Source organism: Cryptomeria japonica, chromosome 8 (genome assembly GCF_030272615.1).
Source record: "Cryptomeria japonica chromosome 8, Sugi_1.0, whole genome shotgun sequence".
Classification (NCBI taxonomy): Eukaryota; Viridiplantae; Streptophyta; class Pinopsida; order Cupressales; family Cupressaceae; genus Cryptomeria; species Cryptomeria japonica.
The window spans coordinates 232564858-232583775 of record NC_081412.1 but is presented as its reverse complement, the minus strand read 5'-3'; the positions used below and the strand labels follow the sequence as shown (position 1 = coordinate 232583775).

Sequence of the window (18918 nt, the reverse complement as noted above, 5' to 3'; positions counted from 1 at the left end):
GGCGGGGAACTACTTCATCCATTCATCCTGGTCAGTCACCCCGTTGGCTGTCCAGATGGTTTCGCAGGTACGGCAATGCCGTGCGGGATCATCTTTGCTATCCCCGTTGAATTTGGGCAACTTCTGTTTGGTCGTCATTGATGGAAGTCGTCCACTTGGAGGTGGTTGTGGCCGTGTCTGCCCTCCGGCGCTGCTCCCTCCGATGCCGCTGATGTCTTTAGTGGTGGTGACCAAAGGTACGGTGTTCTGCCTTGTACCTACCGTGCGGTTAGCTTCCCCTTCGCCGTCGTCACTCGTGCCCGGCTCCCTTCGGTGATCCTCCCTTTGTGGCATGAGAGCGACTACCGTGCGGTTAGCTTCCCCTTCGCCGTCACCCGTGCTCGGCTCCCTTCGGTGATCCTCCCTTTGTGGCGTGCGAGATAAGTTTTTGAACCGATCTCGAGTCTCTTCAACTAGTTCTCTCCGTAACCTAGTTTCCTCCAGAAACTCTTCGAGGCTTCTCGCTCTACAGTAGTCTGGTGACGCGTAGAAATTCCCCTCGGCTTCTGCACCTTCCGTGACACCTCCTTGGTTCCCTTCGGGCAACCCTTCGGCAGGTCACCCTTCGGCAAGTTGCCTCAGCCTCCGTCTACGTTCTACACGTTGTTCCAGAATCAAAGCCTTCTGCGCAGCCTCCCACTCGTCGGTTTCTAATTTCTTATTTCTGTCTTTATTCAGTAAATTGGGCATTAATTGTGGTACAATTTCATGTTTCACAACACATAAACCAAAACACAACACGTCTTTATTAATTCATTCTTTTGTATACAATCAACATAATTCTTCTACTTCTAACAGTGTTCTTTATTTCTCTCCCTTCACAATTTAAGGATTATTTGTCCTTCGTCGGTCTTCCCTACGTCCGTCATCCTGGCGCTCATGAAATTCTCGTAAGATTTGCTGTCGTCGGTTCTCACGGTAGGTGTCTTCTCTGCGGTTTTGAAGAGCCAAAAATGCTTGAGCCAGATGTTAGGCAAATCGCTCATTAACTGATTCACCGCCGGGCTTACACCAAGCGCGCTCCACACAGCATCCTCTGGAACAGCCTCAATGGTGGCTTCCCTCCGTACGTGTGTTTCGATGGCCGCTTGAAGGATGCAAGAGAAATCTTTTGTGAGTGCTCGTTCTCCTTCGAACAGTTCTTGGTGATCCTCGTCAGGGTTACTGCTCATCCCCTCGGGCAATGGTTGTCCCATTATCCCTGTGCCATGTAGTATATTCCCGTCCCTCCCGAAATAATTTCGGCAACGGCGCCAAATGTTTACCTCACTGGGTAAACAGGAAGAATATAGAAACTAAATAGCAATGCACAATGCAATTACAAAGGATGTAGCTTTCCATTAATGTCAAAAGATGTTCATATTATAATCTATCGTCAACATTCCATGTCCTCCAACACCCGGAGGTGGTACAATATATGACAGCCAAAGGGGTGCGACACAACCGTCGCAACTCCAACTACCTACCCGTCGGCTAACTAACTGACCGCCGTAACTCATTATTACCGACGACAACATAAACATAATATACCAACATAACATAATGATTATTCCCGTCAACAATGTGTAACATCCATCATTAAACAATAGGGAAGCAGTAGTTGGTGCAGAAGCGCGTAAACTCTTATCTACTCCGTCGTATTCTGAAACCGCGCAAAATGCCATTTAATTCTCGAAGACCCGATATCGGGTGAAGCACACTCTACCAGCCTTTTACCGTTCGTGTGGATTAACAAACCCAATATCGGGAGTGATCCAGACGTATTCATGCATCAATAATGTATTGGAATCTGCGTGCATCCATGGAGTTACTGTGTTGCACGGGAGAAGTATAGTGGAAATCGTAAAGGGGACGAGATATGATACAAGTTGTCAATACACACCGGAAGCCGAACATTTAAGCGTTGTTACAGATTCTATCTGCCGTTACATTCACAGGGAATGTCAGCGATTATATTCACAGAGGGTGCTCGGAGACTTCCCGATAGCAAGCAGTCACGGAAGTAGGCACAGTCAGCTTCAGCAACTTAACAGGTCAACAATCACGGGGGTAGGCCCAGTCAGCATCAGCAAATTAACAGGTGCACCACAAAATACTCCATTATATGTTACTTAAAGGTTATAGGTAAATGCTACAAAAAGCTAAACTGGAATTACATACATGTGCAACCAGTTACATTAAATGCTACATTGTATATAATTTGGGCAAATACATTCCTACGTAGTCAGACCTAAGTAAGGAATTTTACATACATGTGCAACCAGTTACATTAAAATACTACATTTGTATATAATCAGGGCAAATACATTCATTCGTAGTCAGTCCTAAGTAAGGAATTTTACAAAGAGAGATATTTTAGACAGAAGAAAACACTTGATGAATTCTCTTTGAGTTAATGTCTATGATTGTTAATAAGAATGTAGTTCATAATTGTAAGTGGCTTGTGCCTGATATGCATTTGTCAAGGAAGCTACCTCAAATTTGTATCCACCTAACACCTTTCTATAAAACTGTTTACATCCTATCTATTGGTGATCTGAGTTGTAGAACCACAATTCCTAAGGTAGGATAGTCTCTCAGACACGAAGGGCATCAAACTTGGGAAGAGGATCACAAAACCTATGTTCAAGTTAGGCAACTAAGAACCAATTATTGACACATGTAAGACATTCTTCACTTTTGGTTCTACAAGACCAAGCGGATTTCCCTAAGGTCCTGAGTTAAAAGATATTATAAAGACTGAGTAATTATCTTGCTACAAACCATACCCACTATGAAGTGTACCCCTATTCCAGTTTTCAAAACGTACCTATATGTTGGTTTGAATATACAAGGTTATGCACCTTCACATAGCAGGGAATAAAAAGGACATACCGAATAAAGTGTTTAAGTTGAACTACTCACAAACAGAAATAACTCGCCAAGGCCCCAAAAAAACCCCGGCAACTTAAAAGTTTGCTTAAATTAATTAGAAATGCATTTTGTTTTGCAAAATTCAATAAAAAGATGCATCCAATGAGTCAATAAATGAAAACAAGCTGAGTCTAGATATATATGATTGATTTAAATGCAAATTGGGTACAAAATCACATCCTCATATCGAATGTTGGTAGCTGGTAGCCTGATAGTCTGAAGCAAAATTAAAATAGCAAATTGATTTTGTAAAACTATAAGTAAATACAACATCAAAACAGATTACATCTTCCTCTTCCCAGCTCTAGTAAAAACAAAGGGAGAGATAGAACTAGAGCATCTGGTCCTAGGAGTCCATTGTGGCTATGCCTCCTCGCTCAACACGACTCATTGTGGCTTGACCTCCATCCTGGTTGTAGCACTAACTATTGCTGCAACTAGCAATGACTACTCCTCCTCGTTCTCCTCAATGTCAACCAGTGTGAATCCAAATCCACCCCCCTCTCCTCCATAGCTTGCCTCTCCAAATAATAGATGTCATCCTCAGTAAACAATGGAGGCTACTACTACAATGTCCAATCACTGTAAGGATCTATATCATCCAAATCAATTGGACCAGCTGGTGTTTCCTCTAACTTCCTTGCGCACAACCAAAGATTAAATTGCTGCAAATGACCTTGGCGAAGCTTGGCAGGCTATTTTTCCTCTTGAGCAACAAAAATAAAAATGAAATGGCCTTTTTTACCAGTGCAGGCAAGTTTTTAACTTGGACTCACCTAGTTTTTGTGAAAAACTCAGGTGACTTTTTTGGCGAGTTAATGGCAAGTTTACTCACCAGCAAAAAAAAATTGCCACTTTTATAAAACTTGTCAAGTTTTTTGGAAATAGTCCATCTATGGTTTAGAATATGGATATGATAATTAGCACACAATCATACCAACAAGAGGGGGAGGGGTGGGGAGGAAGAGGGGGACTGAATCAATATAACAACAATTTCTACCTTTTAAAACTTAATAGCATAAGCGTATCAATTGCACAAATTCAGCAGCATATGATGCAACAATTACACAATACAAGTAAAACAAGAGATTAATTTGGGAACCGTTGCGGGAGAAAACCACAGCAAAAATATTGTTTTTGATATAGAATATTCTTACAAACTTTGTAGACACCAACCCCTCATTTGATTTGTGAGCACCAACCCACTAGAGGCACCACCCCCCCCCCCTCATTTGTTTGTGAGCACAAACACACTAGAGGTCCCAACCCCTCATTCAATTTCTCCTCTAAATTCTGTTGTAATTCTCTTCTCCAATCTTCTGTAATGGTGATGATAAATCTGCCACAAAACTGAAAAATCTCCTCACAAAACTTATTATAAATCTGCCTTATAAATCTTCATATATTCTTGCACATGATCCCTATATATATCTGCATATATCTTCTTTATATTTGCATTACACGCTTTGTATCTGCTTCTTCTCAATTTCTTAATTTGTATATATGATATATACTTTTTATTCCTCACTTCTAGTCCACTTAAATGATCTGTGTTTATTTCTTTAATGGTTCTATCAATGGATGCAACCCTTTGAAATGGTTACAACCATTTGAATGGTCATGTCTTTCACTAACAAATCTGCCTTAACTCAACCTCCTCGTACAAATCTGCATAAGATAATCTTCCTAATTCTTCATATGATCTTGTTATGAAGAATGATTTTTCTTTGTATTTCACTCAGACAACACTCCCACTTAAATAATATTCTTTGAATTTACCAGATCTGCTATCTACATACTCATTTCATTTTATATCTTCAAAAGTCTACACTTACTAATTTCAAAGTGTCTTATTCTTTATGTCAATTATGTTGAAAGGTTCACACCATTTCTATATAGTCGCTGCCTTTGAAAACATAATCACAACCTTTGACAATCACCACCTTTTCATAATGAATTGCTGCCATTTGTTAATGAGAAATATTGATGATTTATATTAATTGCCACTGTCCTTTAATAATTGTATTATATCCCATTGACTAATCACTTCTCATAATGAACTCACTGATTAATATAAACATATCCAAATCTCAATCTTATCTTACACGCTGCTTTATTTGGGTGATGCTGATATTGATTTTATACAAATTCTTTTTGTATGGCGGCTGATATTAATCATATAATACGCTGCTTCTAAGATTAATTATGTATCCATATATTGTTCTCCATGATCGCTGTCCATTTTTTGGCTAAAGTTTGCTGTTGATCACTGTAATAGGAATTGGCCAAAACAAATGAATTTAAATCTGTAATTTAAATTTTAATATATACTTCGCCAATAGAGTTGTCTTTGATGGAGATCAACTTCAATTAGATTCTATGTTTATTAATTGTGAACTTGCTCTATAATCTAAAGCAAAATTTTAATACTCGGGCTCGCCACGGACTCAGCAAACCAAAGAATTGGACTCGGACTCGGACTCTTGAAAGACTCTTAGTTCCAAATGACAAACGCAAACTCCGCAAACTATGAGTATGAATGATGAAATGACAAATATTGAGTGTTTGGAGATCAAATGAAGGGAACCTGTTCTACGAGTCTTGGCTACAGCTGTGTACTCACTCTATTATGCCCAGCACCCATCCATTCTACACGCAACCAGACAGGAGTTTGTTCACTGCTGGTGTAACTGCAATTCGACTCCCGGTTGTTCAATAGATCTGCAATACACAAACGTTGGTCTTGGAAATGTTGTCAATACTATATGCAGATTTTTCCCACGCACCAAGTTTCTTTGCGGCTCGTGTAAATTGATACAGCACCCACGTTTTACCACGGCTGATAATCTTCTGCTCTGTTTCTCGAATTAGTTTCAGTTCCCTGCGTTTAGAGTGAGGAGCTTAAGTTTCCATGCCCAGCTGAATAGGAGACTACGCCCACATATTTTCCAATGCTGGAACCCTTAGTCGCCCAGTTTGCAGTGGGCTGCAAACTTCCAATGTTGTGTTTAGCAACTGACCAAAGACTACGATTCTTCTTGCTGCTATTTGAGGTGTTTAGATATTATTTCTTGCACTGAACCTGCCTCTATATCTTAGTCATTTCACAACACTTAGAACACTGATGAAAATTGAAGGATTACCTGTAATAATCTCCACTGACTTCTCAATATTCTGTAATTACCACTGCCAGTCAATCCAAGCAATAACACTTAATTTTGGAAATCTCCCAGACCTGGTCTTTCACAGGCGTGAGAAATGCTACAAGAGAGGGTGTACGTCCTCTATTGCCTGAATACCAATTTCCAGATTCCTCCAGAAATTCAAGACTTTCAAAAGCACATTTACCAAGATGAGTTTCCAGCATTAAATGCTTCTATTTATCACTTCTTTTTGGCACGCATCCAAAAGCACTATCAATGTGGGATAAATGAGATAGAATAAAATAACATTTTCCCCTTATGTCTCTACAAAGAAGGGGTACTTTTAACATATCCATTTAAAACATTAGCTTCAGCATTAAATAACTCCTTAAGTTAAATAATTAAATTTAACTTTAGAAACTTTTGATTTTTGCCTGAATAATTAATTCCTTCATAAAAAATGCAATCCAGGTGAATAAATAAATGCACCAAAATGATGTTGACTAAAATTGCACCAAAAATTTCCCGTCACTGTGCCCGAAACTGAATTTGCCTAGGTCAAATCCATCACAGATCGTTGCAAAGTCCTGGTTAGCCCTCAGAACCATAGCAAAAAGGGTTAACGACAAATTGCCAAATAACTGCAAAAACAATGCCAAATGAATGAAAAAAGTTATTAAAAAAACACTTTATTAGCTTGTTGGGCATGTTTTCTAGGTCGCGCGAGTCCAAGAGAAAGACTCGCGAGTCCTTCGAAAGGACACCAGGACTCGACTCGCGAGTCCTTGGCGAGTCGACTCAGCCTGCCACTGGACTCACGAGTCCGTGGCAAGTCCACGAGACCTAAAACTACGATCTAAAGCACTGATTATTAATGTTTTATCAAAAATCATCATTGTCTTAATATCTCCTTAACCAATGATCAGTCTTAATAATAATGATGCCATAGATGCTATAAATTTTATTCTTTTGTTGCATATTGACACTTATCATTCTTCTCCATAGAAGGCACATTATTCTCTATGAACAAGCTCTTGTGCCACAAAATTTCTAACCTATTTGATATTGGATGTAGTCTCTGAATGGTGAGTACACCCATCAAAATATTAATCATTTTGCCTTCGTTTCCATAATGTTTTCTTTTGTACATCTGCAGACTCTCTTTTTCCTGATTGCTTCACGGGAATGCCTCTTTCTTGTTTTGCTTTTTAACCTTGTGAGGCAATTGTTTCCAATTCAACTTTTGCATCAATGACAAACTCAGACAATGACTTTAACTGTAAATGTTGTTCAATTTACAATTCAATAGATGTATTCTAATTTTATTCTTTATATCTATGTATTATCTATCTCTATTATAATTCTGACTATCTTCTTTGTTTGGCAGGTAAGAGGAGTATTTATCGATTTCAATATCCTCTTCACAAATATCAAATGATATATATATGCAAGAGGGGAGGATCAAGCAGTGCCTTGACCGGTCATGTCTTATGGACATGACCGATCAAGACACTACTTGATCACACCCTTTGATATATCTTATCAACCGGTGTTTAATTATTTACCAGCCCGATATTAATCGGGGTTCACGTAACATAGTGTATATGCCAATCGGTATTCACGATGGTGTTGGCGTGGCATATTAACCAATGTGAATCGGTGTCTATGTTAACCGACACCGACCACTAACTAAAGGTTATATACATTAAACGGTGCATACTTTGCCACCCGACAGCAACTCGATAATCATTATTTTATTTGTTGGGAACACATCCGATATAGATCGAGATAGATGGTTAACCTGATAACTATCGTTGATCACCAATGTGCCATGCTATAATATGATTATCGATATTGATATAAATGAGGAATGATTATCAAATAAAATAGCTTGAAGTTTTCTTAATGGTTTAATTGATAGGATAAATGATTGAATGAGAGACTTCATTTATCTCTCATTCAATCATTTATCTTACCGTAGCTACCATGCATTAACATTAACATCAATGACAACCAATATTTCTCATACACCTTCGACATCAATGAGAACGATCTTGCCCATACATTTTGACATCAGTGACAATATTCTAACGTATAACAATCCACTATTGTTGTTATACACTTACGCACATGGAAGCCAAAAAGAACAACACAACTAAAAATGATTATAATGCTTAAAGTGTTTCAAAATGAATTGAAGCAATGGTTTGAGGAGCAAAATATAGATCAATGCCTAGATCCAAGTGGGCATAGAGTATGGGGTTCATACAAAACACAAAACATCTGAAACTAAATGAAATACCTTAATCAAGATATATTTAAAGATATAATCTCATCAAATGCATATGCAAACTAGAATCTACAAATGCAAATAAAAAAATAACATAAATTGCAAAACTTTATGAATCTACTCAATGTTCCAAGAATAAACTTCCATATTCATTTATTTATCCTTGAGAAGATATATTACATAAGCTTTGAAATGGTTGTATGGCCTTCCGATTGACCAACTAATCAGAAACCCATCCAGGAAATACACACAATACTCCCATTACATAAGCTTTGAAATGATTGTATGGCCTTCCGATTCACCAACTAATCAGAAACCCATCAAGGAAATACACACAATACTCCTAGTTACACACTTTCTTCAAGGTTATAGAGAGTCTATTACAAACATGGAATATAGAAAAACTAAAAGAGCAATACCTTAGGGCTTCATACGATATTCTCCTTTTGTTGCTTCTGAATCAATTATGTCTCTCTATTTTTCCATCCATTCAAATGAGAACATATGGATCAATAATACCCTCAGAGACGGACACCAAATCATATAATAAATGTGAAATACCCATGACCATTACATAGTAGAGGGTACCCATATCTATCAAGCATTGTTTGCCTGAAATCGGGTCAGAAAACATGCTACAAGATTGTGCGGATGTACTCCAAAAACATGGGGTAATGTTCATCTTTTGATCTATAGGTGCCTTTTCATTTATGATAGTGTTAGATATGGTGTACATGCAGAGAAAAAGCCTTCCAAAAACGCTAAAAATCAGTGTTACCCGGGGATGCGTTTCCGACATAATTTGACCCATCCCGGAAACGGTGATGTCCCGGAAATTCAGAAACTCGTACTCTGGCTGTCCCATAAAATTAATGATTGAATTTTAATTATCTGTTTGACTTCCACTCATGCAAACTCTCAATTTAAATTATTTAACACAAACGTTATATGTTAAGGTTTTATAATGTATGTAAGCATGCTTTATCCATGTTTTTATACGAATATTTAAAATTTCCCTATATATTTTAAATTTTCCCTATTTTTTATATAACTGTCCCCACTATCATCCCCTACTTTGGGAAAAAAAAATCTGTCCCAGAAACCCGTTTCCCCATCCCCCAGTCCCCCCGTCTCGGAAACTTGCGATAACATAGCTAAAAATGCCTCTCAAACTTATCTGCTTCACTAAAAACATTGTACACACTTTTCCTTTTTCTATCATTTGGAAAATCCTGTGAATCTATGCCTACATGATGAACAACAATTCCTAGGTGGGAAAATCCTTTTTGGAGTTGTTGTACAGTCATATTAGGACATTACAAGCAATTATAGGCCATGAAAGGAAGTAGGGAAGGTTTTTTATTCAAACAAAAAAGCTTTGAGGCTTTGCATGCTAGAGGGGGAAGAAGATCAAAAATGGTCTCAAATCGCAAAATTTAATATATTTTGTAATTGTATTTTATGTCAAATTTATAAAAAAAATTACAAAATTGAATTATTTTTAAGTTTCTTTCTTTTGTTGTGTCAAAAGACATTTGGTCTGTTGAGTCCAAGTACGCAAATTGCAAACTATGGGTATAATAATGCCAATTTATTTGGAAAGAATGGTTAATATAGAAATTGTTTCTTTATTGGCCTGTTATCCACCAACATTTCAAGGTAAAGCCTTCACACAAGAAATATGAGCAGTCAACTGAAGCTTGTAAGATGTTCATGGAGGGAAAATTCATATTTTGTCAATATGAGATGGCAAAAAATTTTAGAATTAGATTACTCGTATGTATAGTGCATTCTATCAATCCTAAGAAGAAAGCATGACTTGGTGACAAGAGAAGACTATTTGCAACCGAGAGAAAATATTTTGTCAGTATGAGATGGTAAAGAATTTTAGAATTAGATTACTAAAAACTATAGTACATTATATCAGTCCTCCTAAGAAGAAAGCATGACTCAGTGACAAGAGAAGACTATTTGCAACTGAGTGAGATTTTAAAGAAGATTTAATTATCATGTAGCCACCAAAATTGATGTATTTAAAATTTACCATTATCTAGATACAGGATGTAAGTGACATAGTTGATATGGTATAACTTTGTGCATACAAAATGAGATGAACTCTCCACAATTGCTAATAGTGTCCAAAAACTCAATTAGTTCTAACCAGACTCGCAACAGCTCGCAAGTATTTTTGCTCGATAAGTAACTCACCAAAAGACTTGCAAACTAAGTCTAGCCAAGAAACTTGCAAATTTTCATGTGACACAATGAGTTTCTCAAAAAGCTCAGCTGCAGAAAAAAAAAAACCTGAGTGCAATAAAAACAGTTTCTCTTTTTTTTTTTTGGCAGATGTAAATACAGAAGGCAAATGTTATAATTCAGTGAAAGATCCCTGATGGATCTCTTTTGCTAATCTGCTGTAATTTTATTATTTTAAACTGATTTTTCCCGTTTATTAATATTTTCTTTCAGAAATAGACGGAAGTTGAAGAAGGGTTGGATTCCTTTTGTGTTTTGATGATTTTTCAACAAGTAATAAATGAAGTACAAGTACATGAACAAAGTTCTGAAAATAAAGTTCATATACAGCCAAAACAAATTCGATTCAAGGCAGATTTCTGAATATAAAATCAAATATTTGACCAGATGAAGATTTCCAATAATTTCAGGAAGATTACAATCAGGAATGAACCAAACTTGGATGCTGAAAGAGTAATATAGCCAGGAATGAAGCTGCGGCGAGATTCCAGCCCTCCAAGTGCTGCACGTGGGAAGGAAAGTGGCTGCCAGGTACAGCCGTACGGCTGCCAAGTACACCCAACTGGATAGAAACCCCCAAACCCCACGCTAAACTCTATCAGAATCACTGAAACCTCCAGAAAGTGTGTCGTACAATCTCCAAGATGCTAATAACTGCAAGCAAATCCAAACCATTGTATTGGGGGCTACGTCCCAAACAGGCAAGGCATTTGGGGTTGGCGTCCCAGATGATGAAAAGCTCTTCCAGAGCCAAAATCTCAAATCCAAGATGTAAAATGTGTAGAAGATACCCAAGAATTAGGTCTCAACTTCTTTATAACACCTTCCCACTTAGCTCGAACCCTAAAAGTGACTCAATGTGGCATTTAGGGTTAAAATGTTATATTTCTCATTTTAAGTTGCCAAGTGCATAGAAAACGACCCTTTTTCAAATATAAAGAAATCCGTTCACCGAAAGGATCTGAGTCGAGAGAAATATTTAGAAAAGTCCAAAACCTTTCCAACGAGCTATTACACCAAGGGATACGCATCCAGATGAGGCCAAAAACCCCTTATTACTCCAAAATGGCTATAAACATAGCCTTATTTAAATAATAAATGCTAACTTAGGAAATATTAAAAATATAACCCAAATAGCTGCAAAATGCTCAAATGACACCCCAAACCAAAAAGTCAACCTGCCATCTGTCTGTGACTGAAGTCGAAAATCAAGGATCCACTGGCAATCTCATCCCTAAAATCTAGGGATGCTCCTAGAAACTAGGAAACAAACACAAATCCTCTGAAACTGAACCGAAGGAATAATCTCAAGGAGACCCAACCCTGGGTATGGTCATAACCTCCTAAATAGTAGGGATATCCTCCATAAACGTAGGAACTGCCTCCTAAAAATAAGAAACTGCTCCAAACTGCTCAACTACTGCCAGAACACCAAGTCCCAAACACTGTGTAACCACACTGAGTCTCTATCCATCACTGTCAGCCTACAAGACCCCATAATAAGCTGACTCACATGCCTCTGCTAGACAGAGCTAAAGAGGGGACATGACATTCAGCACATCATAAGCAGATTCCACGCTCTAGGGTTCGATTAAAATTGCCAAATCTTTCAATCAAATGCACTGCTAGAGTGTCTTAAACTGCATACATAAAAAAATGAAAGTGCAAAAACCTAAAAGGAAGCGAAAATGAAAATAAGTTTGCAATCTAGAAAAAAATATTTATTATTCTGGAAAATCGCAACAACACTTCTCTGCAGTTTTGAATTACAAAGTAGCAAACACCCATGGTCTTAAATTGACTCCAACGTGTGCAATCAAAAACTAAAAAAATTGTTTTGTTTTTAGATGCCTTTATCCCAAGCAAATCTCTAAAAATATATGTTCGCTGTAGAACAACACAGAAAACTAAAAAACATGACTGTTGTCTGCCTAGAATAAAGAAAGTAGTGCACAAGAGCCCAAGAATATAGTCTAATAATAATGTCTCAAATAAACTAAAAATGGAGTCTAATTTGCTAGCACCTAGCAAGCAAAAAATATCACTAAAGGTAGTGTCTGATTTTCCAACACCTAGCAGGTAGAATAAATCCCTAAAATTACGGTCTGATTTCTTCTAGTTTTTGACCCACACAAAAAAACATCTAAGCAACCCCTGAAAAATCTAACACCTCCTGTTCAAATAATTGTGTTTTACAGAAATCCTAACTTCAATCTCAATAGGTCAAAATAAACTCCCTCTTTCATACAAAATCTTCCAGCAACTGAAGCATGAGTCCCACCAAGAGAAACTATTTTTTCTGCGAGAATCCTTTGGCAATCAATTTTCACTGACTCTCTTCAATACTCACATCAATCACATAAATGTAATCAATCAATGATTCAACCAAATGTTTTGAAATTGTCTGCATAATGATAGGATGCTCTTCCATCTGGACATCTTGCCAAACCTGCTTGACTAGATCAGCAAGTAGATTGTAAAAGCCTTCATCTCAAACTCCTCTGGCCAAAACTTAACTAGGTGCAAGGCTGCATTTTCTAATAATCACTTGCTAACTATCAAACTCATCAATATATTATTGATCTATCACACAAGAAACTGAAAGAAAGCTAGTTGTTAAACTAGGTATATACAAGATATCGTCTAGCTCCTAAGTTACCGGTTCGGGTTCGAAGAACCCGGTACGCTAGTACGGCAAAATTTTGAAAAGGGGTTTGGGTTCGTTTGGGTTCGTTAGTACAAAAACATGTAAATTATATATATATGCAACCTATAAGCATGAATTAAGATTACCATGTCACATAGCATCATATAAACAACAAAACCAACATAAACTTGTAATCATAGCATCATGATCGTACCATAACAGCATCATATACATCAAGTTTAATATCAAAATGATAAAATATTCAAGTATCATTGTTTCAACTTTCAACAATTTAAAGTTTGATCATTAAATGGATTCTCTAATGGGGGTTTGGGGCAACGCCCCTTGCGAGGATCTGGGGGCAGCGCCCCCAGCGGGGTCAAGGGGCAAAGCCCCTTGCGGGGTTGAGGGGCAGCGCCCCTCGCAGGGTCCCACACGGAACTCCATGGCGTGCATCAATTTTCTGCTTTTTTAAGACGTCTAATTTTCTGCTTTTTTAGGTTATAACTTTCACATTTTACAAGGCGGAATTGAAAAAAAATTAAATTTGCATTGTTTTTTGACTTTACGGGCCGCCCAGCCGCCCGGGTTTGATTGGGTTCGACTGGGTTCGACTGGGTTCGACCCTGGGTTTTTCTAACCCTGGTCGAACCGGACCCATACCATGGACCCGGTCGAACCCGAACCCGTACCAGGGGGGCCCAGAGGCGAACCCGGTAACCTAGTCTAGCTCAATAACATAACCTAAAGCTATGCAAACGGACACAATTCTTATACCCATAATAGGATAAGTAGCATCCTCACCAAGTTCAACCTGTATGCCAACCTTCTACTCCTGAAGTTTACTTAAATCTTTCTTATTAAAAGTCATGTGTCTAGATGCTTCATTGTCTAGGTACCACCCTACACAAAAAACAACATTAGTAGATAGGAACAACACCATCAAGAAAGTTATCTCTAGTCTAGTTGCTAACTCATCTGCTTAACCTAAAGCTTCTAAACTCCTTGCAAACTCCTGTTCTTGCTTGTCTTTCTTCTCAAGACACTGAGATTTATAATGGCCCATCTTGTGGCATTTGAAACGCTTCATGTGACTTGAGTCTTTTCTCCCCTGGCCCAAATAATCTGACTCTTCCTTCTTGCTCTTTTGATCTTTCTCGAATCGTTTATCAAAACCTTTCCTCATCTTCCCAATGAGAGCTAAGTTTTGACTCTCTTTCCCTCTTACTCAAAAAAACTCCAATCTTGTCTCCCTCAAGATTAAATTATCCCAAAGCTTCTTAAAAGAGGGAAGCTTCTTGGAGCTCAACACCCTGAACAAACAATTCCCAAGCTGGAGAAAACCCATTTAAGATTGTGGGCACCTACTCATCATCCTCCACAAGAATCAACAAACATTTTAAGGAGGGAAAACAAAGAAACAAGTAAGAAACTACTTCTTAGGTTTTAATCATACACCTATTTGATAAATGCAATTTTAATTTTAATTATACTTAATACTTCCAAAAACTTGAATGTTCCATTTCTAGACTTGTGGTGGGAGATTTATGGTGCTATAACATCAAATTTGAAAGGGTTGGCTATTTTATTTGTCACAACCCTGTAGTGCTTCTAGGTATGAACATGATTGAGGCCTATTTAAGAGTATTCACACCAAAAACAGAAACAGGTTGACCCAAGAGTGTTTCAATGGTCTTGTCTTAATCCATTACAAATTTACAACCTTTGACTTCTTATCTAAAAACTGGAGAGTACTTCTCATGATGCTATTGACTTGGATTACATTTATCCATTTGCAGATTGGATTGTCAAAGATGCAGATATAATATTCACTGAAGATCTTACTCAATTAAAGAGAGAAGCAGCAGCAATGGAGACATTGTCGGAAGACATGCTAAGCAATAATTCACTCTTCATGATGATTTCGATTTACCTTCTAGTTTGAGGCTAGATAGTGTTGAAAATGTAGCTAGAATCGGATTCTAGTTTAAGTAATTTATGTAATCATGGGCGGCATCATGTAATTTGTGTAACTTGTAAAGCATTTAGGTCTGACCCTAAATGGGAGAACCCCTTGTGCAATTATGTAACTTGTAATTAGGGCCCACCTATATGTAACTTGTAATTAGGGTCGACCTATATGTAACTTGTAATTAAAGGTCTGATCCTATTCTTGGCGCCAGAACTACAAGGCCGACTATGATCTATTGGAGGCATTAATACATATATATATACAAGATGATTTGTGATCATTCTAACATCAATAAAATCAGTGAATTTCCTATCTCTGCAATCAGCAAATAACCGAGGGTTCCTGAATCTGTCTAAAGGCTGGCGAACTTGTATTCCAAGCTGAGCGAACATCCTTCAGTGCTGCCGAATGAAGTTACAGTGACAGCGATCTGCATTTGAAGGATTGTCAAGGTCATAGCATTTCAGATAAGTCTGCCCTAGCATGGGAATGTTGTAATTGTGCTACTGTGTTTGATTTAATATAAACTGAGATAATTGTTGCTGGGTTTTTCACCTCCAAGAGGGAGGTTTTCCCAGGGTACTACTGTGTTATGCGTATTGTGTTTATTGTTTTATGTTCTTTGTTATCAGTCTGATCATAAAATCAACAGATAGTACTGATACTAGTTGCAGAAGTGGAAGCAGTAGATTCATCATTTTAGTTGGCTGTCTTACATTCAAATTTTGAATTTTGACCATGTTTGAGAGTCATAGTACTATGGCATATATAATCTTTGAATTATACAAATTGATTATCAAAGATTCAAAATAGACTTAAGTGTTCTCAAAATTCATTCTTTGTGAGTTTCATGCATTAATTTAAGGTTTTTTGGGTATATTTATGTAGATTATTTTTCATCAGTTCTTGTTAATCCCATGTCCAAGTCAAAACCTTGATCTAACAAGTTTTCAAACTATGGTTCCTAATAGCTCAGACATTATTGCTTTATGACGCTAATATAATATGCACGCTTGAAACAAAAGAATGGAACATTTACATGGTAAAGTAAAGATGAATATATAGGCGTGTCAGCTCTGTTGTGAATTTATTTGCAATCATGTTTGGATCAACCCACAACTGGGCCATCAAGATTATTCATATGCTTCAGTTCCCATATTCACCTACATCTAATTCCTTATCTATCAAACACATTATATTGCTCCAAATCATAACAACAGAATTTTCCAGGTCATTATAGAGAAATAGATTTACAAACATAGTCAATGCAAAATAAATCACCTTGATCATTTTAGACTTCCTTCCAAGACTATTAAGGGTTCTTGTCAATGAAAATTTCAGACCATCTATGTGTGTTCCTCCATCAATTGTTCGGATGCTATTTGCATATCCCAGCAAGGTATCAGAGTACGCATCAGAGCACCTGATCCAAAAAAAAAACACGAGCATAAGTGCATGCCAGAATTTTGTATAAAAACAAACACAAGCGAAATTTAGTTTTAATTATTTGTAGAGGCTCGACAAGATATCATTTTATCAATCAAACATCAATATTTAGGAAAATTTTCAGGTGGAAGTTAATCCTGCATATCATTCCAAACAAAAAAGCCTTGCATACCATTGAAGTGCTACATTGACGTTGACTCCATCCTTCTCACTCTTCAAAAGAATGGGTTCATGAATTGGTTTCTGCAACAAGATTGTATGTATTAAAATCTGATATGATTATACAAAGTTTATGACAACTTTTACCTCAAGCGAATGCATTTTCTCTCAAATGCAAAATGGGTTCAAATGCTCTCTTAAAAGTTTAAAACACATTTTCAGGATGCAGAAGCAGCTATGTTACAAAAATAGCACACAAATCAGAAATATTTTATTTTGTAAACATAAAAATGAAGCTATAAATTCAGATATCCATCTTAAAGCTAAGACTGTGATATTCAACATTTTAATCATACCAGTACCAAAATCAAAGTTGACAACCCTAGAAATGTTTTAAAATACTACGAAAAGATTGAATGAACCATATTTCCCACCTTTAATGTGCACTGCAATCCTAACATAACCCAATTTTCAACAAAAGGGTGTCCACCACAAAATGTAAGATTTATGTTCGAATTGAAACAATTTGCATCCAAACAATTCAATTAATTCCACAATTTCCACTTGCAATCATCTTTGTGACTAATGTAAGTAATGAAGAAACTTCTCTCACCATAAATACTTATTGGAGATTTTACACAAACCAGTTAGAATCCACATATGTTCCTTAAATTTTGAAGAGCAAGTGACAAACACCAATACGACTGTTAGCAGGGGTAACGCCAGTGACAGAATAGAGGTGAATATCCTACCAAAAATGACTGTATGGAAATTATGGAGGACTTGGATGAAAAGGCACTTCCTAGATACGTTGTAGATCGTAAAGGACACATCCCATCAAGCAGAACTGTACAATATATATATAAAACACAGAATGTGGAAAATATGGAAGAGGCAAGATATAAGGATATGTAACAAAGACAATATAAAAGAAAGGAATATTGTACAAAGATAATATATATGATGAATGGATGTTGATATCTATACGAATCTATGAAAGTTGGTTATTTAATTTCTGCTTATATATTATTCTGTTAACCTATCTGTTCTGCATTATATGTTAACCTCCTGTCCCTCTATCACTACTAAGTACGGGGTATAAATACAACTCAAAAAATACTTGGGGCTCAGAACTTCAGTATGTGCCTCCCCTTTTTTCTTGCTAACATTGGTTCCATTGTCAGAACCTTGATTAAGTAGTATAGAGGAGATTAAGGACAAAATTTATATTCTGATCCGGGCAAGAATACTAGAAAAGGAGATGAAATTTTTCATATAAATTGTCGCACTATCTCCTTGGTATTAGCCTTCTGAAAAGGGGTGAGGCATCAAGCGGATGGAGAATGGAAAGGGGGGAGGGAACTCTAAAAGGAATCCCTAAAAGTATTTGACCTATTAAAATAAGTTACAAAATAACTACCATGGGATGGAATAAAAGAGTAATGTAACACCAAATCAAAGACACCATGGAAAAAGGAGACAACAAGAAATCAAGAGGGATTAAACAACAGGTTCAATTGACAAAGAATATAAACATGGCAAGTCCAAACAATGAGGAAAGAAGGCAAAGATAGGATGCTGTGAGAGAAGAAAGTCACTACAAGAAATTGTAAAATGTGGAAAAGAGAAAGAGTGAGTGCATTGAGGTTGGTTTTGTTGGGCACGCCAATGTGGGTGTTGCTGAAAGAAGTAAAAAGAAATTGAGAAAGAGGAATGAAAGACTCTAGAACAAATGACTTCACACCTAAAAGAAGCAAGAGAAATTTTGATTGACCTAAAAAGAAGCATAGAAGAATATGGATAATCCAAGAAGTTATTGGTAAGTGGCTGTGGAAGCAATGAGGCTCCAGCCCTACTGCATCTCAACCAAAGTCCTTATCAAACCAATTTTTTATCAAACAGCGCAGTCAAATTAGATAGATCTTGGAGTTCCTAAAAACTCCGAAAAGATTTTTTCCATTGAGGAATTTTTGGAGCAATTAGTCATAAAAATGTGAAGAAATTAACAAGAAAAGAAATGAGGAAGAAAAGAAAGCTACGTTGAATTTAGGGA

At 37.1% G+C, this 18918-nt stretch overlaps 1 protein-coding gene across 3 annotated transcripts in view; it reads right to left on the bottom strand.

The window, feature by feature from the left end:
- LOC131078969 (DNA gyrase subunit B, chloroplastic/mitochondrial) overlaps positions 1-18918 on the bottom strand; it is a 208969-nt gene that overhangs the window by 92936 nt on the left and 97115 nt on the right. For all 3 annotated transcript variants that reach the window (XM_058016827.1, XM_058016828.1, XM_058016829.1), the window contains 2 exons: positions 16879-16949; positions 16542-16683 (listed from right to left, as the gene is read on the bottom strand). In XM_058016827.1, the coding sequence (XP_057872810.1) occupies positions 16542-16683; positions 16879-16949 (213 nt within the window). The remainder of the gene's footprint in view (positions 1-16541; positions 16684-16878; positions 16950-18918) is intronic.